The 14624-nt window shown below is 37.4% G+C and overlaps 1 protein-coding gene and 1 long non-coding RNA gene across 2 annotated transcripts in view; both read right to left on the reverse strand.

Moving 5' to 3' along the window:
• Nucleotides 1-6324: 6324 nt before the first annotated feature.
• WBP4 (WW domain binding protein 4) overlaps nt 6325-14624 on the reverse strand; it is a 65164-nt gene continuing 56864 nt past the window's right edge. The window contains exon 10 of the mRNA XM_027064952.2: nt 6325-6683. Coding sequence (XP_026920753.1) covers nt 6473-6683 — 211 coding nt within the window. The 3' untranslated portion in view covers nt 6325-6472. The remainder of the gene's footprint in view (nt 6684-14624) is intronic.
• Nucleotides 10832-13820, reverse strand: LOC128314240 (uncharacterized). The gene is made up of 2 exons (XR_008295733.1): nt 12297-13820; nt 10832-12066 (listed from the first exon to the last, which is right to left on the reverse strand). It is a non-coding gene; the product is annotated as an uncharacterized LOC128314240 (long non-coding RNA).

Consider the following 14624-nt stretch of genomic DNA (forward strand, 5'->3'; position numbering starts at 1 on the left):
TATCATGTTGATTGACTTGCGAATACTGAACCACCCTCAGAACCCCAGAATAATTCCCACTAGATCGTGGGATGGTTTTTGAATGTATTATTGAATTCACTTTAGTAGTATTTTATTCAGAATTTTTGCATCTATTTTCATCAGGGATATTGGCCTGTAGTTCTCTTTTTTAGTGGTATCTTTATCCAGTTTTGATATCAGGGTAATGGCATCATAGAATGAATTTGAAAGTTTTCCTTCCTTTTCTAATTTTTGGAATAGTTTGAAAAAAAATAAGTATTAACTCTTTTTTAAATATTTGATAGAATTTGCCTGTGAAGCCATCTAGTCATGGACTTTTGCTAAGAGTTTTTTGATTACTGATTCAATATCTTTGTTGCTTATCTGTCTGTTCATATTTTCTATTTCTTTCTTTTTCAGTTTTGGTTGTTTATATATTTCTAGAAATTTATTCATTTCTTCTAAGTTGTCCAGTTTGTTGGCAAATAGTTTTTCATAATATTATGATTATTTGTATTTCTGTTGGTGTTGGCTGTTATTTCTGCTCTCTCATTTGTGATTTTATTTGAGTCCTTTCTCTTTTTTGCTTGATAAGCCTGGCTAGAGGTTTATCAATTTTGTTAATTTTTTTCAAATAACCAACTCCTGGATTCGTTGATCTGTTCCATTGGTTTTTTTTTTTAATGTTTTTTTGTTATCATTTTTTTTTAATTTTGAGAGAGAGAGAGAGAGGGAGAGAGAGAGAGAACACAAACAGGGGAGGAGCAGAAAGAGAGAGGGAAACACAGAATCTGAAGCAGGCTCCAGGCTCTGCGCTGTCAGCACACAGAGCCTGACTCAGGACTCGAACCCATGAACTGTGAGATTATGACCTGAGCCAAGGTGAGGTGCTTAAATGACTGAGCCACCCAAGTGTCCCTGTTCTGTTTTTTTTTGTTTTTGTTTTTGTTTTTAGTTTCTATATCATTTTTTTCTGCTCTAATCTTTATTATTTCCTTCCTTCTGCTGGTTTTAGGTTTTATTGTTCTTTCTGTAGCTCTTTTAGGTGTAAGGGTAGATTGTTTATATGAGATTTATCTTACTACTTAAGTTAGACCTATGCTGCTTTTATAAACTTCCCTCTTAGAACTGCTTTTGTTGCATCCCAGAGGTTTTGGATCATTGTGCTTTCGTTTTTATTTGTTTCCATGTATTTTTAATTTCTTCTTTTATTTAGTTGATCCATTTGTTGTTTAGCAGCATGTTATTTAAACTCCATGTATTTGTGTTCTTTCCAGATTTTTTTCTTGTGGTTCACTTTTAGTTTCATAGCATTGTGTTCAGAAAAGATGCATGGTATGATTTCAATCTTTTTCAATTTGTGAGACTTGTTTTGTGGCCTAAAATGTTACTGTTTCTGGAGAATGTTCTATGTGCACTTGAAAAGAATGTGTATTCTGTTTTAGGATGGAATGTTCATAATGTATCTGTTAAATCCATCTGTTCCAGTGTGTCACTCAAAGGTATTGTTTTCTTGTTGATTTTCTGTTTAGATGATCTCTCCATTGATGTAAGTGGGGAGCTAACGTCCTTTATAATTAATGTTTATTTATTTTTGAGAGCGAGAGAGACAGAGTGTGAGTTGGGGAGGGGCAGAGACAGAGGGACACAGAATCTGAAGCAGCCCCAGCCTCTGAGCTGTCAGCACAAAGCCCAACGTGGGGCTTGCACACATGAACCATGAGATCATGACATGAGTTGAAGTCAGACACCCAACCGACTGAGCCACCCAGGCACTCCATGTCCTTTATAATTATTGTACCACTATCGATTAGTTCCTTTATATTTGTTATGAACTATTTTATGTTTTGGGGTGTTCCTATGATGGCTGCCTAAATATTTATAATTGTTATATCTTCTTGTTGGATCATCCCCTTTATTATTATATAGTGTCCTTCTTTGTCTCTTGTTACAGTCTTTGTTTTAAAGTCTCTTTTGTCTAATAGAAGTACTGCTACTCCAGCTTTTTTGACATCCATTTGCATGATAGATATTTTTCCATCCCTCACTTTCAATCTTTAGGTGCCTTTATATCTAAAATAAGTCTCTTGTGGGCAGCATATAGACGGGTCTTACTTTTCTTTTCCATTCTGTCACCTTATGTCTGTTGATTGGACCATTTAGTCTATTTACATTCAAAGTAATTACTGCGATACCTGGGTGGCTCCACTCAGGTCATGATCTCATGGTTGTGAGATCGAGCCCTGCTTTGGGCTCCGTGCTGGGTGTGGAGCCTGCTTGGGATTCTTTCTCTCTCTGTCCCTCTCCCTTTCAAAGAAAAGATTTTTAAAAAGTAATCATTGACAGATATTATTTATTGCCATTTTGTTACTTGTTTTGTGGTTGTTTCTGAAGATTTTCTCTGACCCTTTCTTGTCATTCTCTCTTTCAAGTTTTGCTGATTTTCTTTAGAAATTTATTTGGATTTCTTTCTCTTTATTCTTCACATGTTTATTAGTAGTTTTTGATATATGGTTACTATTAGGTTTGTATATAAATTCTTCTGCATTAGCAGTCTATATTAAGTTGATGATCATTTAAGTTTGAACTCATTATTCTTTCCTCTGCATGTTTTAGGTATATATTATTATATCCTTTTTGGGGGTAGTTCCTTGACTGATTTTATAGAGAAATATTCATTTATACTGATTTTGTATTTCCTACCTTTTTACTGTCAGTTTTGGTTTCTCCTATATATATATATACATATATATATGTATATATATATGTGTATATATATATATATAGACACACATATATGTGTCTATATATATACATATATATATATATAGACACACACATATATATATGTATATATATACCAATTTGTATTTTTTAAAAGTTATTTATTTATATAATCTCTGCACCCACTGTGGGGCTCAAAGTCACATGCTCTACTGATTGAGCTAGCCAGGCCCCCCTTTCTACTCAAAGAGTCCCATTTAATATTTCTTACAGGGTTGATTAGTGGTCATGAACTTTAGTTTTTGTCTGGGAAACTCTTAATCTCTCCTTCTATTCTGAATGATAACCTTGCTGAATAAAGTATTCTTGCCTGCAGATTTTTCCTATTCAGCACTTTGAATATGTCATGCCACTTATGGGGTTTCCCTTGTAAGATACTTTTGTTTTGCTTTCTTATTTATTTATTTAATTTACTTATTGAGAGAAAGAGAGAATCCCAAGCTTTCAGCACGTAGAGCCTGACACAGGGCTTGAACTCAGAAACCATGAGCGCGTGACCTGAGCCAAAACCGAGTTGGATGCTCAACTAATGGAGCCACCCAGGCGCCCCGGTCTTGCTTTTAAGATTTATCACCACATTTTTTCAATTTAGTTACAATGTATCTTGGTGTGGGTCTGCTTTTGTAGATTTTGATGGGAAATCTCTGTGCCTCCTGTACCTGGATGTGTTTCCTTCCGAGATTAGGGAACCTTTCAGCTATTTCTTCAGATTAATTTTCTACCCCCTTTTTTCTCTCTCTTCTTCTGGGTGTCCTATAATATGAAATTATTACATTTGATGGAGTTGCTAAATTTCCTGTCTGTTCTTGTTTCATGTAATTGTTTTTACTCTCTTTTGTTCAACTTGATTATGTTCCATTACTCCGTCTTCTAGGTCACTAATTTGTTCCTCTGCTTCTTCCATCCCACTATTCATTCTGTCATGCATGTTTCTTATTTCATTTATTGAGCTCTTTATCTCTGCTATGTTATTCCTTATCTCTGAGTTAAGTGTCTCATGTCCAGTTTTCTCAAGTCCAGTGAGTATCTTGCGGTCATTGCTTTAAACTGGTGTGTTAGATGTATCTGTTTTGCTTAGATCTCTAGCCATGGACTTGTTCTTGGAGCTGGGAAAATTTTCTCTCATTTTGTCTGCTTCTCTGTGTGTTTCTGTGTGTTGCCAGCTAGGTATTCTGTTCTTAAAAGTAGCGATTATAAAGAGGAGGTCCTGGAGTGCCCTGCAGTGCAGCATCCCGTTTATCAGAACCTGGCATTGCAGGAGAGTACCTATGTGTGTTGACACCCTGCTGTTGTGTCACTTTTCCTTTCAGTGCAGTTGTCTGCACTGACTCTCTGCATGTTGTGGGCTGTGATTGTTCTCTGTGGTGTTAGTGGGACTCTGGCAGGCCAGCTCTGATGGCCTGTGCCCACAGGGGAACTTGGGAGTGGGAAGCAGTGTTAGCAAAATTTGTGTTGGGACCCTAGTCCTATGCAAGATTTCGCAAAATATTGTGGCAGTTGGGAACTTGTGCATTGGGGCCAAGTGGTGGGTGTTCAAGGTTGGGCATGGGGCAGTGCTGGGTGATTTGCACAGTGGCAGGCAATACCTGGTGGCTAGGCAGGGTGTAAGCATAGCTTTAGCAAAATTTGCACTGAGCCCAGGGATGAGGCCTCCAGGCTTGGAGGGGGAAAGTGCTCTGGAGAACTTGTGGGGATGGTATATTAGTAGTACATTCGGTAGCAAGTGTCTGTGCAGTACCACCTCCTGCAAGTGGCTCTGTTTATGCTGGTGGGTAAGGGAGGAAAACAGTACCTGCCAGCTCCCTCATTTTCCAAATCCCTTAACATGCTCCATACTCGGTAGGAACAGCTCTCCTATTTGTCCCCAGCGTTGTGTAAGCTGCCATTTTTATGTTGCCTCTCCAAGCCAGCTGCTCTGTAAGAGCGGAGACACAGCTATCACTTGCCCAGTGCAGAATTGGCTGACTCCAGGATCCAAGTCCCACTGGTTTTACAAACACAGGTTGGTTTTTAAAGCCAACCTTATGGGGATTAGCTTTCCTTGCGTGCGATGGCCTGTATCTCTGCTCTCTCCATACAGGAGAGCTCCCTCTCTCCTGCTGGCAGCCTCCCTCTGCCTAGCTGACCGTCCTGACCTTTGAGAGGCAGCTCCACGTCTATATTTAGCTGTGGTTTGTTCTGCCAGTCTTCAGATCATTCTCTGGTTTATTGACCTGGATATGGATGGTATCTAGTTGTAAATGTGGGACAGGGTGAGCTTGGGGTCCTCTTAATCCACCATCTTCCCAAGCTCCTGATGATAAGGTATGTTTTTTGCATATTTTGTATGAGCTACGTGGGGGTAAAATAAAGTAGCATTCCATTTATGGTCTTATTACTTTCTCCATTAAGGGCAGTTGAGCACCAAAATGTACTGCTTAGGTAGATGACAAATGCACTATTGAGAACCTAAAATATTTCTTCATACGCTATGTATTCATGAAATACCTAAATAAGTAGACTGATCAAATATAGTCAAATCTCCAAATACTGTTTCACCAATGCTGTTAACTCTGATCAGTATTAGAAAAAAAAATCCAATCCAATATTAATTAACTCGTTCATAAAGTTTTTAATAAGCTATCATTTTCTTACATGTACACTACTAGTAAACTTAAAAAGACAAATATTTACTACCAAACGTTAAATACTGTACAATTTATAAAAAATATAATTTTAAGAATTTGGAGTAATAAAGGGAAGAAACCATCTTCAAATGGATAAAATAAGAAAATCCTACTTGTTAAGAAATGTAACCAGAAAAGATATTTCCAATTTGTCTAAGGGAATACTAAAACTTTACTGAAGTCAGAGATCATAGTATTTTTGTTCAAGCCTTTATCTACATAGCTTTAAATAAGCCTGAAAAATTACTTTCTAGTATATATAAGGCTGTTTGAAACAGAGTGCATGACTGAGAGAAGGACTATGCTAGCATGTGAAATCATGAAGAACAGGGATATATCTTATTCATCTTTATATCCTCAGCTCCTAGCATAATGCCTAGCTCAAGGTAAGTAATAATGTTTAAACAATGCTTGCTGCTTTGAACCAAACTGGGGAAATACACATTTCTACTTTGGTCCAAATTTCATTCCATATTAAGCACTACATTTAAAGTTCCTGAGTTGCAGTCCTGGTTCTTGGCCCTTAGCCTTAAACTGGGTATGGTAGGCCAACACACATAAACATTCTGTATCAGCCTTTTGACAGAATCCTTAGAACTGAACCATCACGGGCCTGTGAATCTTCTCTTATGTGGTCTGATTCTTATTTCTTGGATAAGTTAGTATCAGTGTGCAAAAGTAATGCATTTTCGGTGCAGGATAAGAATGTGCTTATGAGTAAGAATGGAATAAAGGCCTTGTCTTTCCATGTTTTAAGTAACAGATACATAGCATCTTATATTACGACATAATTAGCATTTTTAGACACTCAATATAATACACTGTATTACAATGAAATGTGGTGGTAGGCTTCCATTTTAGGAGCAAAAATAAGTTTCACATGAAAAAAGATTTATTTTAGATTCACAGAAAATACATTTAGAATAAATCTAAAATTTCAGCATTTAAACAAACACAGAGGAGCTTCAAGGTGTATAGTCACCATGCGGTCTGAAAAGCAGGTACAAAAAGCTCTTTTGCAATTACTGATCATCACCTCGTTGCCTTAAATTTCTAGATTTTCCATTTTCAATTCTTCTCTTTTTAAAGACTGGGGCCACTCCATCTGCCACGATTCCAAGAGAAGTGACTGTTTTTTCTTTAAATACCATTTTAGATTGTCCACCAATATCAGGTTCTGAAGTTGATACACACTCATTTTCAGTGCATGGAAGTTCAAAATCTACCTCCTCACTGAAACAGAAAGTAAGAATAAAACCATTATTTACTAGACTAAGACAAACCTTTACCTAACCTCTGAGTCCACCAAAAGCTCAGGATCATCTTTCTAATGATAGAAGTTAAAAGTCATTTCAAAGTAGGAAACTTGAAAAATACTATTTGAATACTTGAAAAATATTATTTAAAATACAGAGTACCTATTTAGGGGGATACGTGTCTGGAAAATTCTTTTTATTCTATTCTTTTAAATTCTGTTCTTTTATTCCTTCTGCACAAAGCATGTATCATCAAAGGAAATGCTTGTGCTTATACAGAACTAGCAGTACAAGTTGCAAAGGTGGATATGTGACAGTTATTTATGGAAAACTGGTTTTGCCATGAACTGACAAGGGCTCTGGGGGCTTACAGAGCACATGATGAAAACCATGGAATCCCACTGTCCTAGGGTAGGAGACTCTACATGGCTGTTTGCCTAGCACTCCTTTTCTATCTAAGATCTAGCCACCCACATGGTTAGTGAAAGTAATCAGTTGACTAGTCTAGAGATTGGTACCTGATTGACATGAACCTATCACAGTATTCCACCCTCCACACAGTCAACTGGTCCCTGAAAGAGCAACTAAGTCATGCCACACTCATCAGTCCCACCCATGAGCTTTTGAACATGGCCCAGAAAGACCATTATGTTTAACTAACTGTTTAGTGGCTAAGAGTGTAAAACCTGTGGGGAACTATATATCTTCCTATTTAAAGGAATCCTGCAATGGTTGAGAATAAAGGTGGCTTATAGGGAAAAGGAGCAATGAGCAGCAGGGGGAAAGAGAATCCTGCCAATGTTTCAAGACTTGCTCTAGTAACCCCTCAGGCTGAGTGCAATTCCTGCCCTTCTCACAGCCTGGTAGGTAGAACCTTCCTGGGAATCTTTGAACTAACAACCTATTTTTTATTTAAGGTAACTTGAGTTTCTATCACTTGAAACCAAAAGATTAACTGGTTAATATTTGTTATAGATTAATTGACCATATAAACACGGGTTTATGTCTGAGTTCTCTATTTTGTTCCAGTGATCTGGGTGTCTATTTTTGTGCCAATACCATATTGTTTTGATTACTACAGCTTTGTAGTATATCTCGAAATTTGGGGTTGTGATATCTCCGGCTATATTCTTCTTTTTTAAGTCTGCTTTGGCTATTTGGGGTCTTTTAGGGTTCCATACAAATTTTATTATTTGTTCTAGTTCTGTGTAAAATGCTGTTGGTATTTTGATAGGGATTATATTGTATCTGTAGATTGCTTTAATAGTATGGACATTTTAACAATATCAATTCTCCTAACCCATGAGCATGGAATATCTTTCCATTTGTTCGTGTTGGCTAAAACTTAATATATGCTATCAGGTCAATTATCTTAAAAGTACATGAAAACAAATTTGCTTCCCTCTCAGAAAGACTCTGTAGAAAGACCTGTAAAAATAGTTTTACAAAATCTTTTCATGTCCCATCCTATATACACATGAATAAAAACAGGTTTAAAAAAATAGGTGTCTAGGCATTGTAATAAATATTTTTTAAGATTTTAAGTAATCTCTACACCTACTGTGGAGCTCAAACTCACCACCGTGATATCAAGTCACATGCTCTATCAAATGAGCCAGCCAGGCACCACTAATTTTTTTAAAATGTAAAAACAGTTTGGAAATTTGTTAGTCTTACAACAAAACAAAAACAGAGAATATAAGTATAAAAATAAAATTTCAGGCTAGTAATGGCTAGTTCAAAACTAAAACAAAACTTTTCCACATAATATAACAAACACTTGAGAAAGAATCTATCTTAGATCATAATGTGATAAACATTTCCTCAAAATCTGATGAGGGGATGCAGCAAATAGGGAATCTCACTGGAACTGGTCTTAAATCTGATTTGTTTTGAAAACATGCCTTCCAAAACTTTTCTTTACTGTATTAAAAATATATGTTAGGGGCTCCTGGGTGGCTCAGTTGGTTAAGTGGCTGGCTCTCGGTTTAAGCTCAGGTCATGATCTCATGGTTCATAAGTTTGAGCCCTGCATTGGGCTTTGTACTGACAGTATACAGCTTGCCTGGAATTCTCTCTCTCTCTGCCTCTCTCTCTCAAAAGAACAAATACTTAAAAAAAAAAAATATATATATATATATACACATAATGTATATATTATATAAAATGTTTTATTATATATTAATTTGCTATATGAATATAATTATATATAATTGATTATATACATATAGAATTATTATATACATATATAATAAATGCCATTTTTATTTTTACTACTTCCCTATTTTCTTAGACTGCCAACGAAGGTGCTTTTTCTAAGGTTAGTAGCCCCTGCAGTTGATACAGTATTAATTCTTGGCTTTTATTCTTTTATTACATGAGAGGAAACTAAGGTTTAAAGAGGTTAAATAACTTGATCAAACTGTTATGTATGCAGAGCTTGGATTAAAACCCAGGCCTTTCCGACCTAAAATCTGTCTTTTTTCCCCTAGACCACTCTGCTTCCAGGTGAAACTAAGAAATTCTATTAGCCAAGGAGAGAAACATTTGAGGAATGAAGTGTAGCAGGGTTTGGTCACTGGAAAAATGAATCTGTATCCAAGAAAATTTGATGTGAGATTCATTTATTTCATTTGAATCTTGGTGCTTCATATTATATTTTGTTAGAGTGATCAAGCTGTAACAGTCTTCTTTTTTAAGTTTACTTATTTTGAGAAAGAGAGAGAGCTGGGTAGAGGCAGAGAAGGGGGGAGAGAGAATCTCAAGCAGGCTCTGCACTGCCAGTGGCGAGCTTGATGTGGGGCTTGAATCCACGAACTGTATATCATGACCTGAGCCGAAATCAAGTTGGGCACTTAACCTACTGAACCACCCAGGCGCCCCTAGCATTTCTTAAGGGAATTATGGGAAAGATAAAATAGAGGAGGGTTCCATCTTTGAAATGATGGTTCTACGAAGTTCCTAAGTGGAGGTTAACAGAAGTGGCAGTAAAGTAGGATATATATCCTTATGACAGATTTAAAAGTTTGTATTTGAAAGAAAAGGTAAGAGACTGCAAGTAAATCTATTACAGAGAAATGTCTATTCAAATAACTTTGGAACAGTTACAAAAAATAATTATACAAGCACTTCCACAAAACCATACTCATTTCCAAATTCAAAATGCAAGAACTGTAAAGGTCATAGTATTTGAACACAACATAATAAAGGTAAAAAAATAAACACCCCTGCCACATGCATATTTTAAAATGTGAAAATTAATTAAAGGAAACTTTTTTTTTTTTTTTAAAGGAAATCTCATTTAGAATGGAGTCAGGCCAGCAGGGCAAGCTCTCACAACTTCTCACTTCCCAATTCCAGACCTAAGGGGAAGAGAGGGACTTTGCACAAGGATACTATTTTGCTATCCCAACAGGAGGAAGAAAGGCTTTCCTCCTCCCCCAAGCAACAATCCAGCCAATGAGACACTGACACCTCAGCCAGTGAAAACCCACTATACTTCCAGTTCCCAATTTACTCCAATGGACTTTTTTGTTTATAACAGCTTTCTCAACATCCTGTTTTCTTCTTTATTAAAGGGCATTCCTCTCCTTCCTTCTGAATTCTTGCCTATGGTTTTGCCCTATCTTGTTTGTCCTGGACTGCAATTCTCTAGTATTAGTGAATAAACCTGTTTTTGTTTGTTTGTTTGTTTTTTGCTGGTAAAATAACTGGCAATCTTATTTTTAAAAGTTTATTTTGAGAGAGTGAGTATGGGGGAGGGGTAGAGAGAACAGGAAAGAGAGAATCCCAATCAGGCTCTGTGTCATCAGCATGAAGCCCCACATGGAGCTCAGACTAATGAACCATGAGATCATGATCTGAGCCAAAATCAAGAGACAGAGGCTTAACCAACTGAGCCAACCAGGTGCCCCTGGCAGTTTTATTTTTAAAGTCAGCATTATTTGATGATCAAAAATGAGATCTAGTGAAGACCTTCAACAACTCTAAGGCTGGTGAGCGAAGAGATGACGGTATCTACAGAGCCAACTGGGTACGCTGTCTTCTCACCACCTACAGAGTTTGAAGGTAAGTTTTCTCCTGGATTTTGAGTGCCCTGCTTTGTGTTTAAGCCTCCAGGCTTCATTTGCAATCTGTTTTCAGGCCTTGTGTTTTTGTTTTTTCAATCTCTGAGAGTACTTGTGTGGCCTTCGGTCTGACTCCTTTTAGGACACGAGACTCTTCATGATGAAACCATGCTGGTCTCTGGCTTGACTCCTGCCTGGAACCAGACTGTGCCTACTGAAACTGTTCTAGCTTTTGGTCTGCCTCCTTTTTAGAACCAGACTGTTCCTGTTGGAACTGTGCTGTTTATTTTTTTATTTTTGTAAATGTTTTATTATTTATTTTTTGGGAGAGAGAGAAAACGAACAAGCGGGAGAGGGGAAGAGAGAGGAAGACAGAGAACCCAAAGCAGGTTTAGGTTCTGAGCTGTCAGCACAGAGCCTGATGTGGGGCTCGAACTCACAAACTGCAAGATCATGACCTGAGCCAAAGTTGGACGCTTAACTGACAGCCATCCATGCGCCCTGAAACTGTGCTGTTTAGAAATTTCTTTCTGCTCTAGAGAAAAGCCTCTAAGAAATGGGAGAACAGTTATCAAAATGCTTGAGGGTACCCCCCACTTCTCATGTTTCTGGGACTCTGGCTGGTTTTATGTTTAAAATTTAATGTCCTGGAGTGCCTGTGGCTCACTTGAGCATCTTACTCCTGATTTCAGCTCTGGTCATGATCCCAGGGTGGTGGGATCAAGCCCTGCATTGGGCTCTGCACTGAGCATGGAGCCTGCTTAAAATTCTCTCTCTCCTTCTACCCCTCTCCCCAATTCACTCATTCTCTAAAATAAGAACAAAAAAATCCCACGTTGGGCTCTGTGCTGATAGTACAGAGCGTGGGACCCATTTCAAGTTCTGTGTCTCCCTCTCTCTCTCTGTCCCTCCCCCATTCATGCTCGCTCTCTCTCTCAAAACTAAACATAAAAAAAAAGGGTCTCTTATTGGGATGCCTGGGTGGCTCAGTCAGTTCAGTGTCTGATTCTTGACTTCAGCTCAGGTTATGATCTTGCGGTTTGTGGGTTAGAGCCCCACGTCGGACTCTGTGCTGGCAGGGAAGAGGCTGCTTGGGATTCTGTTTCCCTCTCTTCTCAAAAAAAAAAAAAAAAAAAAAAAATCTATCATCTTCATGCATGTATAATTATAACTAAATGGATCAACTTAGCCAAAAGTAATTTTGAACCTCAATGGCTATTATGGAAAACTTTTAATCTTCACAAACTTGTTTTACTCAAAATTAAATTAGAAAGCTGTGACTTGCAGGGGCGCCTGGGTGGCTCAGTCGGTTAAGCGTCCGACTTCAGCTCAGGTCGCGATCTCACGTTCCGTGAGTTCGAGCCCCGCGTCGGGCTCTGGGCTGATGGCTCAGAGCCTGGAGCCTGCTTCCGGTTCTGTGTCTCCCTCTCTCTCTGCCCCTCCCCCGTTCATGCTCTGTCTTGAAATAAATAAACGTTAAAAAAAATTAAAAAAAAAAAAAAAGCTGTGACTTGTAGAAAAACAAAAGCACAACTGACTGGGATGCCTATTTTATTTTTTATTAAAATTTTTATTACATATAGTATTAGTTTCAGGTGTACAATACAGTGATTCAAGAATTTTGTACGTTAGTGCTCACTGAGATAAGTGGACTCTTAATCCCCTTTACCTGTGTCATGCACCGCCCCTCCTGCCCATCTCCTCTCTGATAACCATCACTTTGCTCTCTAGTTCAGAGTCTGGGTTTTTTTTTGGATTGTCTTTTTTTCCTTGTTCATTTGTTTTGTTTCTTAAATTTCACATATGAGTGAAATCATACAGTATGTGTCTTTCTCTGACTTATTTCACTTAGCATTATATCCTGTAGATCTACCCACGATGCTGCAAATGGCAAGATTTCATTTTTTAAATGACTGAATACTATTCCATTGTATGTATACACAACCTCTTCTTTATCCATTCATCTCCTGATGGACACTTGCATTGCTTTCATAGTTTGGTTATTGTAAGAAGTGCTGCAATAAATATAGAGGTGCATATATCTTTTCAAATTAGTGTTTTTGTACTCTTTGGGTAACATCCAGTAGTGAAATCAGTGGATCATATGGTAGTTTTATTTTTAATTTTTTGAGGAATCTCCATACTATATTCTACTGTGGCTGTACCAGTTTGCATTCCCAACAGTTTTTCTCCACATACTCACCAACAGTTATTGTTTGTATTTTAGTTTTTAGCCATACTGACAGATGTGAGAGATTTCTCATTGTGGTTTTGATCTGCAATTCCCTGATGATAAGTGATACTGAGTATCTTTTCATATGTCTGTTGGCCATCTGTTGGTCTCTTCTGGAGAAAAGTCAGTTCATGTCTTCTGCCCATTTTTTAACTGGAATATTTGTTTTGTTGAGTTGTATACATTCTTTGTATATTTGGATATCCTTTATCATATATGTAATTTGCAAATATCTTCTCCCATTCAGCAGGCTTTCATGTTTCTTCGTTGTTTACTTTGCAGTACAGAAGCTTTTATTTTGGTGTAGTTTATTTTTTGTTTCACTTGCCTCCGTAGACCTATCTAGAAATTGTTACAGCTAATGTCAGGGAAATTACGGTCTGTGCTCTCTTCTAGGATTTTTATGGTTTCATGTCTCACATTTAGGTCTTTAATCCATTTTGAATTTATTTCTGTGTATGGTGTAAGAAAGTGGTCCAGTTTCATTCTTTTGCATGTAGCTATCCAGTTCTTCCAACACCATTTATTGAAGAGACTTTTTTCCATTGTATATTCATTCCTCCTTTGTCAAAGATTAATTGACCATATAATTGTGGGTTCATTTCTGGGTTTCTATAACGTTCTATTGATATATGTGTCTATATTTGTGACAATTCCATACTGTTTTGATTACTACAGGTGTGTGGTATATCTTGAAATTTGGGGTTGTGATACCTCCAGTTTTGTTGTTTTTTCAAGACTGCTTTGGCTATTGGGGTCTTTGTAGTTCCATACAAAGTTTAGTATTTATTTTAGTTCTGTGAAAAATTCTGTTGGCATTGTATCTACAGATTTTTTTTTGTTGTATAGACATCTTAACAATATTTGTAATGTCTATTTGTGTGTGTCCTCTTCAATTTCTTTTATCAGCGTTTCATAGGCTTTTTTTTTTTTTTTTTTTTTCCAGTGTTTCATAGCTTTTGGGAGTTTAGTTCTTTTACTTTTTGGTTAAGTTTACTGTTAGGTTTCTACTATTTTTTGGTGTAACACTAAAAGGGGTTTTCCCCCTTAACTTCTTTCTGCTACCTCATTATGTGTATAGAAATGTAACAGATTTCTGAAAAACATTTTTTTTCAACGTTTGTTTATTTATTTATTTATTTATTTATTTTTGGGACAGAGAGAGACAGAGCATGAATGGGGGAGGGGCAGAGAGGGAGACACAGAATCGGAAACAGGCTCCAGGCTCTGAGCCATCAGCCCAGAGCCTGACGTGGGGCTCGAACACACAGACCGCGAGATCGTGACCTGGCTGAAGTCGGACGCTTAACCAACTGCGCCACCCAGGCGCCCCTGAAAAACATTTTTTAAGTAGGTTCCACACCCAACATGGGGCTTGAAGTCACGACCCTGAGATCAAGAATTGCATGCTCCACTGACTGAGCCAGCTAGGTGCCCCGTATTTCTATATATTGATTTTGTATCCTGTGACCTTAATGAATTCACTTACCAGTTCTAGTAGTTTTTTGGTGGAACTTTAGTGTTTTCTACATATAGTATCATGTTATCTGCAAACAGTGAACATTTTACTTCTTCCTTTCCAATTTGAATACTTTTTGTTTTTGTCTAATTGTTGTGT

The sequence above is a fragment of the Acinonyx jubatus genome, chromosome A1 (genome assembly GCF_027475565.1).
Source record: "Acinonyx jubatus isolate Ajub_Pintada_27869175 chromosome A1, VMU_Ajub_asm_v1.0, whole genome shotgun sequence".
In the NCBI taxonomy this organism is placed as follows: Eukaryota; Metazoa; Chordata; class Mammalia; order Carnivora; family Felidae; genus Acinonyx; species Acinonyx jubatus.